The sequence below is a fragment of the Stegodyphus dumicola genome, chromosome 5 (assembly GCF_044657685.1).
Source record: "Stegodyphus dumicola isolate Sdum_Otavi_A_Nest chromosome 5, ASM4465768v1".
Classification (NCBI taxonomy): domain Eukaryota; kingdom Metazoa; phylum Arthropoda; class Arachnida; order Araneae; family Eresidae; genus Stegodyphus; species Stegodyphus dumicola.
The window spans coordinates 74,775,315-74,797,828 of record NC_140772.1 but is presented as its reverse complement, the minus strand read 5'-3'; the positions used below and the strand labels follow the sequence as shown (position 1 = coordinate 74,797,828).

The 22,514-nt window shown below is 32.4% G+C and overlaps 1 protein-coding gene across 2 annotated transcripts in view; it reads left to right on the top strand.

The window, feature by feature from the left end:
* LOC118205271 (uncharacterized) overlaps nt 1–22,514 on the top strand; it is a 180,407-nt gene that overhangs the window by 82,594 nt on the left and 75,299 nt on the right. The window contains exon 1 of one of the 2 annotated variants that reach the window (XM_035377572.2): nt 9,719–9,980. The exons of the other annotated variant lie outside the window; for it this stretch is intronic. Coding sequence (XP_035233463.1) covers nt 9,866–9,980 — 115 coding nt within the window. The 5' untranslated portion in view covers nt 9,719–9,865. Of the gene's footprint in view, nt 1–9,718; nt 9,981–22,514 lie in introns of those variants that run through there. 2 annotated transcript variants of the gene reach the window in all.

The window sequence follows — 22,514 nt, the reverse complement described above, 5'->3', positions numbered from 1 at the left end:
TTTCTGAATGGGACAAGCAATTGATTGAAAAATTTGAAAATTCTTTGGAATTTAATGGGGAAAGGTACGTTTGTAGATTGATGTGGAAGGAAAACTTGGGACCTGCAGTTGGGTTGAATTCTAATTATGAGGTTGCGAAAAAGCGTTTTGATTCGTTAAAGCACAAACTAAATAAAAATCAAGAAATTTATGACCAGTATAAACAAATTATATCGGATCAGTTAGAATGTCAGATTGTGGGAAAATGTGTTAATGAAGATAAAAATTTAGGATATTATATGCCTCACAGAGCGGTAATTAGGGATGACAAGGAAACAACTCGAGTTAGAATTGTTTATGACTGTAGCAGTAAAGCTAATTAAAATAATAAATCTCTTAATGAGTCTCTAGAATCAGGAGTAAATCTTTATGCAAATTTATTGGACATAATTCTTAAATTCCGAGAATATCAAGTTGCATTTTGCGGAGATTTAGAGAAATCTTTTCTTATGATAGAGATTGCGGAGGAAGATAGAAAATACCTTAAATTTTTGTGGTTTTCCGAAGAGGTAGGTCATTCAACCGAAACTCTCCATTTAAATCGTCTCCCATTCGGTTTAACTACTTCGCCATTTTCCTTGGCTTGTGTTTTGAAATTTCACATAAAGAAATTTAAGGAACTTCATCCAAAATGTTATGACATGTTAAATTCTTTTCTTTATGTTGATGATCTCTGCTATGGAGCCAATACCGTTCAAGATGCTTATCATTTAACATCTACGGCAATAGAGATATTAAAAGCAGCGGGATTTCATTTGAGGAAATTAAAAACTAATTGTCCGGAATTGTATAAACTTTGGAATGAAAACGGATATGAGGAAAATACTGACCTCGGGCAAGGAACAGGTTTCTTGGGATTGAAGTGGGATCCGAATGAGGATAAAATTAAATTAGATTTAAGAGATGTTAGGGATTCCATTGATGCTAGAATCACCAAGCGTCACGTTTTGAGAGTTATTTCAAAGATATTTGATCCATGTGGACTGATCAGTCCCTTTGTAATCACTGTGAAAATTCTTCTGCAAGAGATGTGGGAACGTGGTCTACAGTGGGATGAAGATTTGCCAAGTGACCTACAAAATAAATGGAGAACCTGGTGTTCTGAACTTTGTGAACTTGAATCAGTATCTATTGAAAGAATTTTTTTTGAAAGTGTAGAAATAAGTGAAGTTTCTCTTCATGTGTTTTGTGACGCCAGTCCCAAGGCATATGGGGCTGTTGCGTTCCTAAGGTACGTGAATTACAATGGCCAAATCAAAGTGAGCTTTATAATGTCAAAAAGTAAAGTTGCTCCTTTAAAAACTTTGACTCTTGCAAGATTAGAGTTAATGGCAGCTCTCCTCGCTGCACGTTTAGGAAATTATTAACAAGGTCTATTTCCTAATTTCGCGAAACAAATTTTCTTTTGGAGCGACTCTCAAATCGTCCTTCATTGGTTGAAAGGATCTTCTAAACAATGGAAACCATTTGTCGCCAACAGAGTAGCTCAAGTGCAGTCGCTGACTCTACCAGAGTGTTGGAACCATTGCAGTGGCTCCGACAATCCCGCAGACCTTACTACTAGAGGAGAATCAGCTAGGAGATTTCTTACAAGTTCTCTGTGGTGGTCAGGCCCTGTTTGGTTGTCTAAACCACTTTACTCGTGGCCTCTTCAAGAATCGCTACAACATTTTAATGACATCTCTGATGAACGCGTTGTAGTGAAAGAGCGACGGACTACACTGGTTAATTCCATGGTAACCAGTTCAGCTAATGGAAACTTACCTATGTCGTCGTTATTGGACGTTAATGACTTCAGCAAATTAAGTAGATTACTGCGTGTTACTGCTTGGATTAAAAGGTTTGTGCACAATTCTAAACCTAATTCTACAAAATTAAATGGACCTATATGTGCTCCAGAACTCGAGCAAGCTTTGCGTTTTTGGATCAAAGCTACTCAATTCAAACATTATAGTACAGAAGTTACCCAACTTCTTTCGAAAGGAACTATCGATAAGAGTTCACGCATATTTAATTTGAATCCTGAACTTGATGATAATAACTTACTTTGTTTAAAGGGACGTTTACAGTTTTCATGTAACGATATGCGAGCTAAACATCCTTGGCTTCTTCCATCTAATGATAAATTTGTCGAACTACTTATCTGTGATTCTCATACTAAAATGTGCCATTTAGGTGTTGATGCAACTTTAACACATTTACGAGAACAATTCTGGATTGTTAAAGGTCGTCAATTTGTGAAAAAAGTGTTAAATAACTGTCTGATTTGTAGACGATTCAAAGTGAAATCTGTAATGCAGGTGGTTGCCCCTTTACCGCCTGATAGAATTCAAGAGCATCCACCATTTGATGTATGTGGTGTGGATTTTGCCGGACCATTTTTTTGTTCGTGATTTTAATTCAAAGTGTTATTTACTTATATTCAGCTGTGCAGTGACAAGAGCTATCCACTTAGAAGTAGTTCTTAACATAAGTGCTGATTCCTTTTTGTTAGGATTCCGACGATTTGTTTCTCGTCGAGGATTATGTTCCACTATATATTCTGATAACGCCAAAGCTTTTAAAAAAGCAAATAGTGAATTGAAAAAATGGTGGAATCAGATAGATAATGATCAAGTTAAAAATTTATTTGCTTCTAAAGGTATAGTTTGGAATTTTATAGTTGAAAAAAGTCCATGGTGGGGAGGTTTCTGGGAGAGACAGATACGGACGGTTAAAACCTGCTTAAAGAAAATTGTTGGACGATCCTCTCTCTCTTTGAAGGAATTGGAAACTGTTTTTTCGGAAATTGAAGCTCTGGTTAATTCCAGGCCTATCACGTATCTGTACAACGAACCCTCAGAACCCTCTCCACTCACCCCATCACATTTTCTTATTGGTAAAAGATTGGTGTCTTTACCTGTAATAAAACATAAAAAGGAAAATTTAAATGTTAGTAGGAATTCTTTGGTAAAGAAATATAAATATCAGCAAACACTTTTGAATCACTTCTGGAACAGGTGGAGAAAGGAATATTTACTTAATCTAAGATCAGCTTATATTTCTCCACAACCAGGTAAAATAGTTTCATTTAAAGTGAATGATATTGTTTTGATTAATGATGAGCGTTATCCCAGAAATATGTGGATGATGGGAAAAATTTTAGAGCTATATCCAGGAAGAGATGGAAAAGTTCGTTCTCTTCTTATTCAGACTCCTAAAGGACAAATAAGACGCTCAGTACAACTTGTGTATAATTTGGAAATTAATCCTTAATTGTGTTAGTTTAATTGAGTTGCAACCTGTTAATGTTCTATCTGTGTATTAATTATAGTTTAATTGTGCTTATATTTTAATGCTTGATATTTGAACAATTTTCTTTGGAAGTTAAAAGTGTAATTGGTTTTTGTATGTTAAGTCACTGAATAATTTTGGAGCTTTGTATTTGATATAATATGCTATTTATATTTTATTCTTGTAATTTTAAATGGTTCCTGAATGTAAATTTAGTTGAAATTCAATGGTAAGTGAACTCAAGTGAGTTCAGGTGGGGAGTATTACGTATTTCCGGAGTCATTCTGACTAGAGGGCGCTGCGTTCGTCCTAATAGTCAGTGGCAGGCAGGATACTAAAGGTGTAAGACGTGGAAGGCAGAGATGCCTAATAATATATCTCTAATTGATTGAAATTTTCGTATATTTTCTTGTAAATAAATGTTGTTATTGTTAACAAAACCTCTTATTATCTCTTGGATGCACCTTTAGTCTCACAGAACCATTAGATGCAAAACACGCTTTATATATTTAATATCGTTTCATTTGGGCAGTTCCGATACTTTTGCAGTTATAAAATTATCAAATTTCTGCAATAAGCAATTAATCATCATAAAAAATACTATTCTTCCCTCAATTTTTAATTTGAAAAGATGAAAATAGAAACAGAAGTCATAACAATAGTTTTAAGCAGTTGTCTTTGTTTTGAATGAGTATCAGTATTGCTGAATATTACAGAAACAGAATCCATGCCTTTTTGTCTTATTTTATTACCTTCGTATGTATGACATACATTACTTACATGTTGTGCGCATTACTGAAGGATATATAAAACGATGTTTATATTTTTCAGCGCCCTAATTGCATCAGCAGGGTAAAAAATGATTAGATTCGTATTTCGACAACTTCCGGTCAACAATGATGGTGGTCCTTAACTTATCGAATAAACGAAAGACACCTACACTAAGCTCAGGTGAAATATTTGGTTGGGTCGAGTAAATTTACATTAAGTTTCGATGAATTCGAAAGAATACAATTTCAGAACATTATCGTTTCATTTAAAATAAAACTGAAATACCCTTACTACTCGTATTTTTTATTCCAGCCTCAGACGATTTAAAAATAATGAAATATAGTGCTTTCTTGTATTGCAATGAATAAGAGCCAAATTATGCTCAAATTACGGGCATACCTGATAACAAATACAGATCAAGTTTTTGCTAAGAAAAATATTTCACAATGGAATTTATTTATTACATAAATATATATAATAGTTAAAACTTAGTAATTACGTAATAAGAATATGGCTAAAAAAATGGCACGAGGGGGAAAAAAAGATGGGTGGCTACTACAGTTATGCAATTCCGCATTTTTCTGTTTCTTATTATTTCGCGTAAATTTCCTAGGAATGCTTGTAACTCAGAAAAATTGACTTATACATTTGACAAACACTCTTTTAATATTTAAAATAGTTATAGGAAATTAAGACTGCTATATTACAACTCTTTAATACAACTGAAATAAATTTCGTTGAAAAAAAAAACTGTATGACACTTTTTTAATCCTTTTAGTTACAGTATTAACATTTGGAATCAGAAAAGGATATTTTTCTACGTGTATTCATTCAGAAATAATTTCTCTTAAAACATAAAAAGCAACACTACTTTTGTCGCGAAGCCTTATTTTCAACATTTCCGTAAAAAAATCGATTTGAAAATGGCGAAGAAAAATCATTGGAGTGGATTCTATTGAACATGTTACATGCATAATATTTGAAGAACTGTTATCATTTGCCACTAATATTGCAATTTTGGTTTGAAAAGCAACAGTAAGAGCTGATAGTGAGTTTTTGAAATTAAAGTTAAAAACTGCATGATATTTGCAATTAGACTGAACTGCTCCTTCCAATATATTTATCCGTGTCACTTGCCGTATAACATGTTCAACTTAATCTTTCGTCTAGTGATTGGAATTAATTGAATATTGTAATCAGCGTCATCTGAGAAATTCTTTGTGTGACAATGATCGAAAGTCAAGACTTACTGATTAATGCATGTGATATGTATTTTTTTTTTTTTTTTTTTTTTTTTGTTTTTGTTTAAATGCTGGAACATGATTGCTAAAGGTCACCTGTTATTAAACCTTTCTATAAGAGCTTTTTTCCATTTCTACTAAGAGGTTTAATTTCTGGTGTAATAAATAACTTAAAATAGAGAAGTATCGAAATGATCGATTTTTATCGAAATTTCTCACATAAAATCCACAAAATTATCGAAAATGTTTACTAGCATCTCAGAGCTGAAATAATTTACTGCAGGATATCGAGTTCTTCATAGCTAAAATTAAACTGTAAACTGTAAAAATAAACAGGCTTACATTTCTATCAGACTTTGAGGAAAAAGTCTTTTAAAGCGGGGATGGAGAAATGAAAAAAAATGAAAGGATTAAGATTTTAAATCTCGCTCTAGAAGATCTGTTAATTTTTTTTAATGCTCTCACTGAGCTTCATAGGCTACCAATCTGTTCCTGAACTCACTCCTGCTAACACAAATTTTTGTCTTTAAATTTTTTTTTATGCTCTCATTGAACATCGCAGGCTACTAATCTGCTCCTGGACTCACTTCTGCTAACACTTTTTTCCCCCTTTTTAGCCGTATTATTAAGTAACGCTTTCTTCGGACTTACGCCACATAAAATCCAAGAGCAAAATCGCAAAGTATTTTAGGGATAACGTGTTAGAAGTTGCCATATTTCCATTTTTTTTAATTCGTTGCATTATTTCTTTGAAAATTAAGCGCTCGAGCGGCTAGCCGCCTAAAAGAGTTATCATACAAAATAAAAAAGCATGTAATAATTTTAATGGGTCCAGCTAATGTCACTTCAAAAAAGTATTTAATATTTTAAAACATCTCAGGATTTAAATGCATCCTTAGTTAAATCAATCAGAATAAAAAGTCGAAAAAGAGCTGTGTTTATTTTTTTCAGTCACTTGATTTGCTACTCAGTAACTAAAAGATTAAAATTTAAAGTTAAATATCTTACGCTTTACTGAATGGCAACATGCCGGTGCGTGTTTTACATTTTGCGGAATGGCAACAGTCTGGAGGGCTAGATACAAAATTTTTTTATTTCTTATTTATAACTTCTAGCTTTCAAATCGCTGAGTTTTTTAAAGAAAAATTCGTTAAATTTGTACAAAATATGAAATAAAACAAATTCAAAATTCAGAGTTCGAGGTACCCATATTCCGGGCAGTATATTAAAAATTTGCTAGCTCTACGTGCCATGGAATTTCCACAATGCGAGAAACATACATGTAGACTGCGCATTATTTAATTAAAAAAAATAGTACATCGCGATAACATTTGGAGGCATCAGTTTGAGAAGTGATTCAGATACAAATATGATACGGATAAAAAGTGCGCTTCGACGAAGTTAATAGCATCTCTGAGATTTAAAAATTTATTGTAACAAGTACTTCTTTTTCTTTTTCTTCTTTTTTTTAACATGAAAATATTCCTTCCAAAACCTGCTTCTGTATTGAATATACATACTGAAAATGTCATCACAAATATTCATTCAGTGATGTCATCACAAATATTCATTGCCACATAAATAAAATATGACCCCTTAAAATGTTACTTCAAGTATGACAGTACATAAAGATTAACCAATGGGTGAAATATTATAATTGTCTTAGATACTGAAATAAAATATCTAACTTTCACAAATTTTGGAATATTAGAAATCTATTTCTTACTGAGGGTTTGAATAATAAAAAAAAAGATGCAATAGATTGTTGAAAATTGTTTGTTGGAAGACTTTTGGGAATTCTTTGTTGTGGATTGATTGTTGTGCAAACATATCCACAACAAACAATTTCCAATAGTCTGGTTTTGCATTTATTATGTAAACTTTGCATACACACAATAAATAAATAAATAAAAAGTAGAAATCTAAAAGCTTTTCCTATTTTATATTACGCCCAAACAGTCGTTTTTTTCATTTACATACACATACACGTTTCGAGAGCATTTGGGCTAAAAATATTTAAAAACAGCTTATCTTTAGAATTTCCGATAGACGGTCTTACGCCATGGAGTTAAAAAGGTTTTTTTCCATACAGTGTTGCCCTTCCTCGCCTTGAAATCATTGAGTTTGTTAATCAAAAATCTCGTTTTAAAGTCTTACAAAATATGAAATACACAATAAAACAAATTCGAAATTCAAAATTCGAGCTTCCAGGCGTCCATATTCGGGTGGAGGACTACATTATTCAAAATTTGATAGTACCGTTGGTTGCTATCGCCGTAGTATTAAAAATGTAAATATTCTGTGAATAGGCACGACTAGAGTGGCAAGTGATCGTGGCCACAAATGTCAACTGGAAATAAAAATGGAATTAAAACTCCCTCGACAGCGAAGTTCCTTAGATATTACCAAGTCAACATAATAGCATACAACGCAATCGGAGTTCTTCCTCTTCAATATGGATCGACGATCTATCCTATTTGGGTATTACGCATCAACATTGTTCCGGCTTTTCCTTGTTATTATATCATATATATATATATATATATATATATATATATATATATATATATATATATAATCAATATTTATTGTTAAATGGAGGATAAAATATTGTTATTTGTTACACTTCTAATATACAGAGATATGAGATTTTACATTTTTTAATACTTTTTTTTTAATCTTTAAGAATATTATTCTGTAGTAAGTGGAGTGAAAATTTTCTTAAAACAACCAATCACAGCTCTAAATAATTTTGATTTTCTGTGAAGGCGGTCTCATCAGAGAGCATAAGTAGCGTTGATGTTTAGTATTGTTATTTAATCATAATCTGAAAAGTGCTGGGCACTTCTAGACGTTGTTTCGAAAAGGCGGTCGCCGTGAGAAGTTTCAGTGCATGTTTTTAGAATTTATAATCATAAATAAAGTATAAAAGGTAACTAATATACTTTTACAAAAAACTTTGAACAAATGTTGATTTCTTTCCAACGGGCAAAAATTTGTAATCAATTGACAGGACTTGGAGAAATCAGAAAAGCTACCTATCCCTTTTATGATAGATCTTCTAATAAAGTGCAGTTTTAAAGTTTGATCTGAAGATTTTTCTAAAATTTTCTGTGTTCTCTACATATTTTGGGGACTCGGTATCAGCATAAAGTATGAATTTTTATTATTTAATATACGTCAGTTTTTCTTTCTGAGTTCTGTGAGATGATATTTTTTATTCTGTTTATTACTATGAGAAGAAGAATGTAAAATATTTCTTAAATATATCAAGTATCAGTTGAAAACAGATTGAAATTTAAGGAGCTGGGCCCAAATCTGCTCATTAAATATATATAACTTTTTGTGCTTTTTGTTGAAATATAATAAATTTGTTCCAAAACATTTTATAACCTTGGATTATTTTGTTCCAAGGCGTTTTATGTGAGATATTTGTAAGTTATATGAGATATTTTTAAGTTATATGTTTTAGTCTTGAATTTTGAAAAATAATCTTTTAGTTAATATTTATGAAGTGCATTTTCTCAGGTTCTGGTAATAATGTTTCTCTGAAATTCTTAACAATATAAGTAAGCCAGTTTCTTTCTTGTTCTCGTTGTTATTGTAATATGTTATGCATTTCCTTTGACATCTTAGAATTAATAAATAATCTAAAGCAGCAACTATTTTACCTCTTCTTTTAAAACTTGAAGGTCGAAAAGGAGAAGACAGATCTCGTTTTGGTTCATAAAATTTGAATGTTTGGGGCATGTGAAGCGTGCGAATATGTGCTAGGTGTTCATGAAATAATAATGTGATTGACGAGACTGCAGATTTTCATTTTCATCCGTCGTTAAAGAAAGCTAATGAATGTAACATCAGTCTTAACGTTGAACGAATGAATAACATTAACGATTAAAAAATGAGAAAATAATCTAAAAAGGCCATTTGACAGCATTTCGTAGTATCCACATTCATTTGGTGTCGTTAAGTCGCGAGAATGACGTTATTTTACAAATTGTAATCATTGCGAGTGTGAGATACGTCACTATCACATTGTGTTTAAATTTATGCAGTATAGGCGGGTTCACTTCAGATTCTTATATCGCAGCGCGTATTACTAAAACTTAATTTAAAGCGTATTGTTATAAATTTGAAACATCTTTTAATACTCCAGAAATCGTTCATTAAACTTGTTAAATAAATATATATGTATATTATTTTTTTTTTTATTCTAGTGTGCTTTCAAAATTAGAATTAAAAGGATTGTAATTTACCTCTGCGCCTTCCGTAATGTTACGTCCCGCAGTTCCCATTCATTTTTTGATCAGCCCCCTAGCGCGAATTCTCATCCTCATCCCGAAAGGCAGCATGGGAGGGATGACTTCAGATCGCGCATGAGCAACTGTTGTCAGCTCCCGCAGTAGTTCCTGTACTGTCCGCCATCATCATTTCTTGGGTGTTGTGTTGTTTCCATTGGAATATACCGCTGTGGATTATCATAGTGTTTTTATCGCGACTGACATTCCACTTGATGTTGTGATGTGATTTCCCAAACGAAGATGATGGACGCTATATTACAAGGGCGAAGGTTTTGGGAAAAAAACGGCAACATTGTTTTAGTGCCCCCACCTAATGATACGTCTTCCCTAGTATCGCAGAATAGTGAGCAAGGATGTGAGTGGTTTTTTTTACTGATCTTTTTCTATACATTCGCGAGTCATTTCTCTCGTATCATCAAAAATTGATTTCTCTCTGTTGATCATTGATGATGTCTGGAAAGTTTGATATTTGGGCTAGCTCCGGGTCGATTTTACATAAATATTTAAACTTGTAACTCAGAAGGCACTGAGTCATTTCTCCCTCCTTGCATCTCTTAAAAAATACCATAGTATTTTGGATATTCAGGTAGCATTTTTTTAAAATTTACTTAATTTTTTTAATCTGAAATTTTTTAAATAAAAAAAATTTAAACTTTTCTGATGTTATTCTTTTATTCAGTTAAAATAGCAATTCTTTAAATCCAGAATATGTGCATGTTATTGTTATTTAGCTAGTACGTCGTGTACAAGTTAAATAAGTGACACTATTTGAAATATCATCTTGAAACGATCAGATATATTTAATAATTCTAATTAATTTAAAATAAATGTTAATGATTGTTATATATTGTTAAATATTGATATATTTAATGATATTAATTAATCTAAAATAACATTAAATCAAGATTATTGGTAAATTTGAAATTAACACAATTCATTTGTTGGAAATATTATAATGAATGTAGAAATATAAATAACGGTGCATCTTCTAAACGCTCAAAAAAAAACCAAGTATCTAAAGTCGCGAAGCATTGTTTGTTCTCAATTTTTCGATGATGCTTCCTTTTCATCATGCGTAATGTGTAAAATTGATTTCCTCTTGGAAAACCTTCTATGGAAGCAATCCTCTAAGCAGACATCCTTTTGTGTTCTTCTATAATCAAAAGAAAATTAATCCGAAAACAGTATTATTGCTGTGAGTGCGTCACCCTCAAATGTTGTTTGAAATGACGTAATGAATCATTAATTGGGTGAAGTGCTTTTAATACTTAGCAAAGGACATGTGATGCCCATTGTAATTTACTGAAACTGAATGCATTGGTAAGAAAAGAAACGTGAGCTCAATGAAGTCATACTTTTTTTTTATTGAAAAAAATGATTCATTTTAATTGGTACTCCTTCTGTTATCGGGACCGGATTCAGAAATTTATGTATGTACGCACGTGTATATGTATATGAACGCATACATACATACATTTCTGAATCCGGTACCAGTAACAGAAAAGTACTTTTAATTCTTTGTTATTAATTCAAATTAAAGTATGTATATAAGTGCTTCACAGTTTTTTGAAATTGAAGCGAAGGCTTTAATGATAAATTAAGTGACTTTTAATGGAGTTATGAATGATATAGTTGTGCCTAATCGGACCAGGAACAGTGAGGATGTAAATACCTTTTTTTATTGCTTATGCCAGCTCATATTGACGCCACGAGTTATTCGCCATCTCTTTCCTCCTACTCTTAACCTCTACAATTCCTACTTTTTGAGCTCTATTTATCCTTCGATTTCTCTCATTTGGTTTGAGAATCTTGAGATGCATCTGCATGACGTTGGTTTAAAGCCGTTATTTTGATTTTGATTTGTTGGTTAATCGGATAAAACAAAACACGTGCACGAAAACCTCACTGTAGCCAACCCATTCGCCGGAAACCAAACTCCAGACGAACTGCTAGTTTTCTGCAGCTTTCCAATAGCCAATCAGCCACTATAGGCAAATTGCTGGTTTTAATGTTTACCTACTTTACATACGATGATCCAAATGTAGATTCAGATTCTTTATTTTATTCAGAAATGAATCATTAATTGAAAAATATTTTGCATAATTTAATATGCGCGATTATGAGGTGTAAGTCTTACTGTCGTCTTCTGTTCTGCATCAGTCATTTTCACCATACATTTGCATTTAGTTAAAAAAATATTTTGGCAATTTTATATAACTTTACAGTTGCCAAGACGGTATAGTAGAGCCTGCTGCGGTACCGAAGGGCCCGGGCCCAGGCATGGATGTTTGTAAATGTATATAGTGTCCGTGCGGCATGAGGGCACTCTGATATGCGGCGAGCCGAAATTCCTCTCGAAATATGCTCTCCATCAGAATTGGGGGTAGAACTGAGTGAAGTCGTACTGTGACCTGTATGGTGCTCAAGGCTGATTGCCAACGACAGGCGCAATCTTCCATTCCCTGCCATGATGAATTTCGTGGGCGTGTTCTACTTTCAGACAAGTGAGATAAATCGCAACAGCATATAATTTTATCATCAACATAAACATCAGTTTTAGTTGCAGGGAAGTATGTTTTGTTTTACGTAAACATAAAAATTATTTTATTAAATTTAGTATATTTAATAAAAAACAAGATTGCGTATATAATTTTATGACGTACATAAATAAAACTTCATTTCATTTTTTTTTGTATTGTGTCATCAGACTTATAAAAATGTAATCTTGGTAAATAATTATGTCAAAAAAATGTGTGTGGTTTCAATTTTTTTTTTTAACTGAAACTTTTTTTTTGAAAGAAAGATCGAAAATATAAAATGCAAAATGCCATTATTTTCATTATGCTTGTAATAAATGTTCATTTGGTAGGTAGGTTTATTATTGGTTTGTCTTAGAAGCATGTCAGACATTTCTTTTTTAATTTCATTTTCGAAAGGTCGCGGTTCAGTGCCTCACTAAACATTCATGTCATCGTTATTTACTTCCGCAGATACTCTGGTGTTCAGTTACCGTTATTTCCGTAAGTATTAATCTTATCTGTGTATTATAATATATGCAGTTAAAGTTGTTTCCAGTGATAAAGTCCAGATATCTGGATTCGTAAAAGTGTCATTTCTGGCTGCAGTTGAGTTGTTATTGTAACTTACAGCCGTATTAAAGGATGTTTGTGTTTCAGTGTTGTTTCTTCCTTTAAAGGCTAGTCATCCCTTAAAATGTGTAAGAGAAGTATGCCATTTGAAAAATTAGACTGGACCTAACCGTAGATTGATATTAATTTTTGATTAATTTTTGATTATATGTCTTCAGCAAGAAATTTTCTGCGCCAAACAAGTTGAATACCTCGCCTCTCTCTCTCTCTTTATATTAACAATGGGTGTAATATAAAGTGACCAGATTTTTAACATTGGTAAAGCGGGACACATATTGATCCGGGGGGGGTGATTAAACATTTGGTCTATACAGAGCAACACAAATTTTCATAGAACGAAAAATAGTATTGTAATATATTTTTAAGATTTCAACACAAGTACAATATACAAATACATTAAAAGAAATTATGTATAGTATTATTTTTATTCTTTTCATATTTCTTGTCTGAGTGAATTTTGTTTAGTAGATTGCTGCCGTTAATTGAAAGGTTATAAAATTTTTCACAAGAATTTGTTAAATTCTCAGTCACAGCATTAGTTCCTGGGATATTCCACAGTTTTTAGTGCATTATTGTATTTTGTTTCAAAATGATGAAATATTTCTAACCATTTGTTTTCTGTTGTGATTTTCGCTGATGTGCAAGATTTAACCCTTTCCTTATCAATTTATTTTTTTAATAATGATGTCTAATTAAAAAGATCATTTTCAGAAATATTACTATATGGGAAATTTTGAGTAATATGATCGAATGATTTTTGCACATTCCAATTAAGTTCTTGTTTTAATATATTGCCTAGCTTGTCTTGGATTCTTCCTAAAAATCGGGACTTTTTTAAAAAGCCGCGCGACGCGGGACAAAGTGTTAAAAATCGGGACATCTGATCACCTTGGTGTAATACTTACTGTTGGTAGAGATTATTAGGAGGTAAGATATTAGGATTACTACAAAAAAACTTCTATAGAGAGCTGGCAGATGTTTAGGTTTTTCGAACAAAATGTTTATGTAATGAATTAAAATTTAAATTTTGTGATAGGAAAGTTAGATATAGGATTACTAGTGCTTGATGATAATACTGTAATTTAACTGTCTCTGTTTTAGATAAACCTGCTTTGTTAAGTGTTTCGCTTAGCATCACTTATACGTTATACTTTGTATATCAGAATGTTTTCACAATTTGGAAGATTTAAGGTTGTATTTCCAAATAAAATAGAGGAATGGCATTCTGTCGCTTGAACCGTTTTAGGATAGTTTATAAATTTCATATATTTAAGACAGAATTAATTAATTTATTTGTGACTACATGAAAGCAGAGCATACGAGTATGGTAGACAAAAATAAAGAACCAAACAATTAAGAAATAAGGGGGAAAACTTGCACTAAATATGTAAAGTTCTGTTGGGCTTTATGCTCAACGCATAATAAAGGATTCAGCGACCTTGGGGTTCAATAATGGATCTGTTACGTGGCAATTAAAATAACCTACGCTATCGCAAATAAAGCATTCATGCGATGCTTACGGATGTATGAACTGTTTCGTCGTGCGAGCGTCTGATTACTCTGGATCGCTTGATTTCCCCGCCCCCTTTTTTTAATGCGATATATGAGAGGAGATTCTGAGCCGTGTGCTTTATGTGTTTGAACGTTGCGTGCATGGACGTGTCTAGTTGGTCCCGTTGTTGCATTGTGAGACGTGGCGCCGTGAAGCATGGACGTGCATGTACCCCCAGTTGGGTGAAAGTGCGTGTTCTCATCACGTACGGGTCACCATTGTTAGAATAAATGAACACATAAATATATGGTACAGGATTCTACAACGAAACGTATAACATTACTTTACGCACATGACTTCAACTGCATTCATGTCGCACAGACACCTTAGGGCCAAATCAGAAACGTTCTTATACATATCCAAGGACTCGGACTGGATATTTGTCATATCTAATGCTTATTCATCTCTATATATTACTAAAATATATTTATTTAATTTTTTTTAAATTTGTCTATGCAATGCTGATGGACGGGATCTCCAAAGACTTGCTTATTACACCTTCCGCCATAGAAAGGACATTTGTTCATACATTTAGACTTTTGGAAGCATCAGGTGTTGAACTTTGACAGTCTTTTCTCAGCATGATTTGTGTACATTATTAATACCAGAAATCAGTTATCTCAGAAAGTCCTCTTAAGGGGTTGATGGTAAAAGAAAGGGGCAGGAGATCCTTGGACCACCCTTCGGAGTCTTCTCCCTCAAAATTGGGGTGGAAAGATGTGCTGGCCTAGCTAACTGTTTACCTGCTCGACTATTAGTAAACAGGTACAGATGCTCGACGATTAGCATGTCTGTCCAGCGCAACTTTCAATATATACTTTGCTCAGCGGTTAATGACGGCATCTCGTAATCAAAATACATATTTCAGCAGTTCTTATATATATATATATATTAGCTAGAATAGTTCCAAATTTTAAGGAGGACGAGTTTTGACTTTTTGATTTATATATATATATATATATATATATATATATATATATATATGAGGCCAGTCTTTAAGATTTAATTTATAACAACAATATTAATGTAGATTAAAAAACTTTGATGTGACTGAGAAGACGCGTGCTATAGAGAGAAAATGAAGAGAGGAATGGGAAACTCTTTCTGCCACTAATATTCGATGAAAGCAAAGTTAGATTTTCACGTAATTTTGTCAAAAATAAAAGGGAACTTCACCTGCTCGAAATGTACGAGCCTTGTTTCAACAGCCGTTGACGATATGGTACTAATCGGCGAAGATCTCTTGCTTGGTGTATCTTGGCTAACTTTGGTTTTCAGTTTTTGCTGGCATCAGCATGAAATTTATCGTGCTATTTGCGGTATCTCAGATAATCTCCCAATAGGGTTACCATACATACAAATACCACGAGAAGTTTTCCTATAGAAAAGGGTAGAATATATATAGAGAGAGAATATGAATTCTATTAATTATGTAATTAAAATGTACATATGTGTTTGTGAACGCCGCTTGCTTTTGGATTAAATAGAATACAGGAAGTTCCGTTTAGAATAAATATAATCGTTACAGTATACCTTGAAGAACACCTGTTGTCCGAAATTTAAAATCAAAAGTTGAACTCTTAAAATATAATTCTTAGAAATGAGAGGAGTAAAAAAATGCGTTCATAAATATGGATGACTATTTTAACTACCACAAGAAGCATTGCCAACCAGGTATGTGATGATTCCTCCAGTAGCCATAAAAACTCTGCCATATGTTAATTTTTCAATAACAAAAGTGATATGATACCTTATATGCAGAAATTTACCACATGAATGTTTAAACATTAAAATGCGTAATCTTATCGGGTAGTAAGAATTCGGTAACTGTTTTCAATGGTGAAAAAACGCAAAAACGAATATTCGTTTCGATTTATATTTTTCTAGAATTCTGCGTGCGTTACGTCAGATGTGGAGTAGACATTCATTAATTATTTCAGCAAAAACAGTACCCTATCTGACATTAACTCAGCATTGGGCCTAACGAAGAAAAATAAATTACCATAAAAAATAATTTTTCTTTACATTAACTTGTAAATTCGGGATACTGTTCTCTCTCTTCCCATTGGTATTGCTCTTAATATCTATCGTGAAAAGCAACATTAAACTAATGTTTAAATTATGCATGTCTAATTTAACTTAGATTTTTTAATATTTTGGTTATACTTTTTATGGAACATAGGGTACCATCTAAGCGTCTGTTGCGAGAAAATTTTTCATATGGCCTCTGCGTCCAGAAAGACACAACCATATGCTGAACGGTACAGCCAACAAGTGTATGAAGGAATAATAATAATAATAATAAGCACAGCTTTAAATATTAACAAGTTTGTAATAGAAAATTGGTTAGCAATAATTAATGGATGTAATCACGAAAAGCATAAAATCGTTGTACAAAAATCAAAGTGGATTGCATTTTCTGCAGTTTATTTTTTGAAATACCCTAAATATTGAATAAATTTGGAACACTCGTACATTTCATTAAAAAAATGAGCCATTCTGGAGAAAAAACAGCACGAATAAGAATCTTAATTATTAGCAGAGACCGTAAATCGAAAGTCTGGGCTGCATTGTACTCATCTGAAAGCCAGACAGGGGCGATGTTCTAGACTAGTCATTTAACTTTTTTAACTCATGTGAATATCGATATTATCGCAGTACAATGAATTAGATTTAGAATGCTAATAATAAATAAGCGTTCATGTAATTAACGCATAATATGTCTTTGGTGTACTCCGCAGAATTAGTCTTATTGTTGATAGATTAGAAAAATCTCATCGACTTGTATTTATATTTTAGAAATTGATTCAGATAGATAAGACGTTGAAAACTGAAACAGATTTTTATTGCAGTCATGCTATTGTTAGGTATTAATATGACGTATAGATGAATCCAAAAGAACGATTTTGAAGTCCATTGAAGTTTTACTTTCACGGTTAGAGCCACTTGACAAATCTAATATTTCGTTTGTTCCATTTAAGTTTACTTTAATGGTATTTTGTATTTGTTTCCATTAACGCCTGGAACGGTTTTAGTGGAGGCAGATTGCTAGTCGGAAGCCAAGGACGTGGGTCGATTTTTGTTGTATGTGGTTCCAGCATACGTAGTTCCAGTAGACAACCCAAATTTCGTGGGCGAAGTGGATAATTATGACCTTGTAGATCGCCCCCTTCCCCTTCTTATAAATTTTAAAAAATGAGGGTTTTTGCATGAGACTATTATATCATCTAATTGTGCACCTCCCTTTTTTACTGCAATCGGCTTTACCAAACGTGTGTGTGTGTGTGAGAGAGATAATGTACCTACACCTTGGTTTGGGTTTTATCTACCTTGGTTTGGGTACATATCTATCTACCCTTGGTGAACTCTTTTTTTTTTTTTTTTTTTTCTTTTTTAATATATATATATATATATATATAATGGTGACATATACATTTTTTTCTGCCTTTAAAGGGATTGAATTATGTTATTGTTATGTTCGAGCTAAGGTTTTTATGCCTAATGTGCATGCAACAATTATAGAATTATCAACAATTTAAAAGTGTAAGTGGAGCTAAACATAACGAGGCAGATTTTGCTTATATGTGAAATTCGTAGAAGTGTAGAGTATAGTGTATTAAGTCTGTGAAACAACTTCAGTATCTTTTTAGTATTCTTTTATCCATTAGGGACAAAAGCTAACAAAATTTTAGGGCACCAAAAATTGGCCTCTGTTGACCTAATTGTTTGCTTGCTTTGGCATAGAAACTCTAAATTTTAATCGCACAAATTGATTTTTGTTAAACTGTATTCAGTGTTACTGTTTCTCTCTCTCTTTTTTCTTAAACAATTTTTGATGAAGCTCTTTTAAGTTTTTATGCATTTTTGCATAAGGGCCGCGAAGGGAGAACTGAACTAATTGAATGAGAAATATATTTCTAATGAAATTTGAGGGGACGAGTTTAAACGAAGTACAGCAAAAAGTGTGTATAATGGGCCGTACAAGGAAGTTATGTGGCGTCCACATCAGATTTTTTATTTTAAAAACTCAGGAATTCGACGGATCTTGTTTAACTGCTATCAATCAGAATTGGAAAACCGTGTTTAGTAATTGATGGATATTAACATCGTATACAGGTACAGGTAAAAGTGGGGGGGGATACCAGTGATGTAGCATGGGTCAGCTGGTAATGCCTTCCTATGCTAATTCTTTAAAAAAAATCTATAATGGTACATCGTGCAATCCCACCGTATGCTCCGCATCCAGTATTTATTAAAAATAATGATTTTACTTTATAGCCTCAATACAAATTGAAAATCTCAAATTAAATTGAACATCTGTTTTGGTGTAACAAAATAGCTGATAAATATAATTAGTATGCAGATAAACATAATGAGATAACTATAATAAATATTGGGAACCCAATGCTATAATGAATTGTAATAATAATACAAAGAGTTAAGTGTCCATGGAGTTTACAGTTTATACGGTTCACAAGTGGAGTCATTTTGTACATATTCGCAGGAAGTAAAAGTTCACAAAATTTGTGTAGTATGAGAACTTATACATGACAAAGATCTAGGCCGTAGGAAGAGAGTCGTTGCATAATTTTTTGAAACTTCGGATACTGATGTTTATGTTTGGAATGCCAGGAGATCAGTTTGTAGGGATTTTATATGAATGTCCTCAGTTAAGGGGCATGAGAAAATGTAATGATCTGGAGTTCCATGTTCCCCATATATGCAGATATCGGAGTTCGCCATATTTCTTGCGCAGAAATATGTGGGGAGTGGTCCGTGTCCTGTTATATAGTAATTTAATGAAGGATTCGTGTAAATAGATGCGAAGCTTACATTGGGGATTAAGTTACGTGTGCTTCATCCCCGTAAAACATTATTCCACAAATCTTTCCAAGGCTTTTGAAGCAAGTTGTTTTATTTGGAAGTTTGAGCGAGGCCATGGAAGAGTGATTTCATTACCATCGTGATTAAGAGCTGTTTTTTTCGTTAATTCATCTGCCTGATCGTTATCAAAATGGCCACTATGCCCTTTGATCCATGAAATTTGAATTTTGTAGTTTAGAATTTTGGCAAGAGGAAAATTTATGTCGGAAACCAACGACATCGTATACATGAAAATATAAAAACCGCATCACTTGGATATCTACAGAAGATAAAAGATACGTATTCTAGTAGAATTCTACAGAGTTCTAGAGTGGCGTCCGAACTGAAAGATGGTGGACGATAATTCGTTAACAGTAGGATTTGGTGATTGGGTCTCTTAATCTCTAATCGCCCTTTAAAAAGGGGAGTATATTAGATATATTCTCCCTCCTTTCCACATGCCTTAGTAGTGTACGACTCGTGGAAGTACGCTGGACCCGTGTTAAGGAGTCCGAAGTTCGAATCCCGGCGAGGGCATTGCGGATTTCTTCAGTTTCCTGACGTCGAAAAAATTCTACTTATTCTACTAGTATTATTAATGCTGCTTAAAATCATTTACCCTCTTTTATAGTAAAGGCTTAGCACAAAACCAGGATTATAATCATTTTTTTAAATCTAATGTCTTGGATGATGTAATGGATAGTTGATGATTTTGTTGTCGTTTGACTTCCTTAGTTTTAATTTTTATTTCTGAAGTTAGAAACTTGAGTGCTTTCTGAGACTGACTAAACCATACCAAATCAACTTGCTGGAGAATTAAGATCGGAAAATGAAATTAAAAAAAAAAAAAAAAATGGCGTATATGTACATTAAAATTTAATGCAGTAAATTAAGTATAATAATTTATTTCAAGGCATGACTTTTATTCACTTTGTGTTCTTTATCATTTTCTTAGAATAATTTTAAAATATCTTTCTTTCCTCAAGTGAATTTTTAAAATGTAACCATCGCATCCTTGTGATTTAGAATACACTCTGTGGATTTTTCTCACCTGGTACAAACGAGCATTTTGTTCTAATAACCCTTCTGTACACACACATAAATGATCGGCCTTTTTAAGTTCCATCACGTATATGTGTCCGTGACAGAATTATTGAGAATACCTCACAGAAGTGATTAGACTTTCTAGATTTCACAAATAATGCCAAAACTTTGAATTTCATTAAGTCATAAAATGTTGTTCTCTTTGAAGTAAACGAGTCATATTTTAAAGTAAATACTGAACAAAAGTTATGTTACGAAAATCTTAGGATGCTATTCAAATTGCATATAAATTTATCTGGATTTAAATAGTATGTGTACTCCATTATTTTGCATCGAAACGTGATAAGTAATATTTGAAAAATCTTTCTCCGTGAACTCATCGCTGAAAGTTCTTTTATTCCATGTTTTGAATATATTATTATCATGACTTCTTTGGGAGAACATACATGAGTAGTAGTGCTTAAATTTCTTTTTAATTTGTGATAAAAGAAAGCGAAGTACGTTTGAAAAGTTATTTAAATGATTCATATAAACAGTTAATCAATCTCTGATGCAATAAAGTATTTAACAAAACATGACAGAATTCGAAATTAAAGATTTATTAGATCATTGTTGACGTTCTTTGAAGTGTAGCTCAATATGTTCTAAAATAATTGATGGCAGGATGTTCATGAACATGAAGCAAGCTAATCAAATCGTGTAAGAGTATTTTACAATTGAGAGATTATTAAAATTGTAATCTGGTATGCTAGATGTAATGGCGGGATATCAGTTAAAAATGTGCGTCAATGAAGACCAGAAATCTCAAAAGAATTCTGAATACTGAAGTAAAGTTGTGTTTTATTTGGTAGATAAAGAACTAATTTAACAACTTTCGGCTGTTTTAGCTCGAAAAAGAACCAAAGAAGAATTTCAAAAACTGTAGTCAGTTCCAGCAGTAGAAATGGCGATAAAGGAGTTAATAAGAGAGTATGTAGCCTTTTTAAACTACAGTCATAAGTTTACTGATAGTATAATAAATCATTACAAACACAATAATATTTTAAGTTGATATTTGAAATCATCAGTGCAAAACTCAAAATAATTTCAAATTTGAACGATGATCCCGAGCATCCTGCTGGGAATGTGCGGCTCTAGATCTATCGAGTATTCTTGAAATATTCAAAATACTTCATCAGAGGCCATATTTAAATATAGTCGAACATATGTGACATGAAATGAAATATAAAATTCAAAATTAAAATACTTTATAAAACAAAAGTTGAAATTGAATGCAAAATGAGTGGAGAGCAGTTAGGCTGGAAATAATGAAAATATAACTGATTCACGTCAGAAAATCAAGTCCTGTCTTTGAAAGCTAATAACAGTTTAACAGAATGTTAGAAGTGTTTTTATTTTATAGATTGCTATATTGTTATATTGATATGTAGATTGCTATATTATTGATATTGTGTCATATCATTTTAATGACTCGATTTACTCGTATAATTTTTAAGCTCAGAATTTTATGTAAAGAAAAAGTTTAATGTGAAAAGAATATACAGTTAACATATACTTCAAAGGAAACTGATGCATTTTCTATTTTCAGTTTAATGCATTCAAAAATTTTAACATTTATTTAGAAATCAAAAGCGTTCATTCGCTTTTCTGAGGTACTATTTTGCAACAATCTCGAAGCTTTTAATTTTAAAATTGTTTCTTGTTTCATTTACGCACAATCAATGCCGTTTTGCATAATCATGATAACTATGCAGTTTTATTTAAATTACCGGCAATAACATTTTATAACATTTTTTATATAATTTACATTATCTGTTTATTTCAATCATTCTATGAAGTTCAGGCTTCTGCAAAATCCTCTTCATGTTTATTGTCAGGAATTTTTTTAAAGGTATTAAAACTGTGAGGGAAATAAACGTGTCTTCTGTTTAGTTCTGAACGCCATCCATCCTGCTGTGGTGTGTGTAGTAAAAATAACTCTTTAACTAAGTCTAGACTGAGCTTTTTCTCCTCCTAACTTTAGATTCACGAGTCTTGCATGGAAAAGGAAACATGATACATTAAGAACTCAAAAACTTTTCGTGTACATGGGTACAAATATTCGTAGGAAAGATTATTTTAAATTAATTAACAAAATTTCTAACAGTCATTTTTCAAGTAAAAAATAATAAAAGTTCTAAAATACGTTAATTATAAAGTAGAGGATACCATTTTTTTTTCTAATATTAGATTTTTTTATAAATCTTTAATTTGCCTTCCATGCGATCTGATAACTAACTAG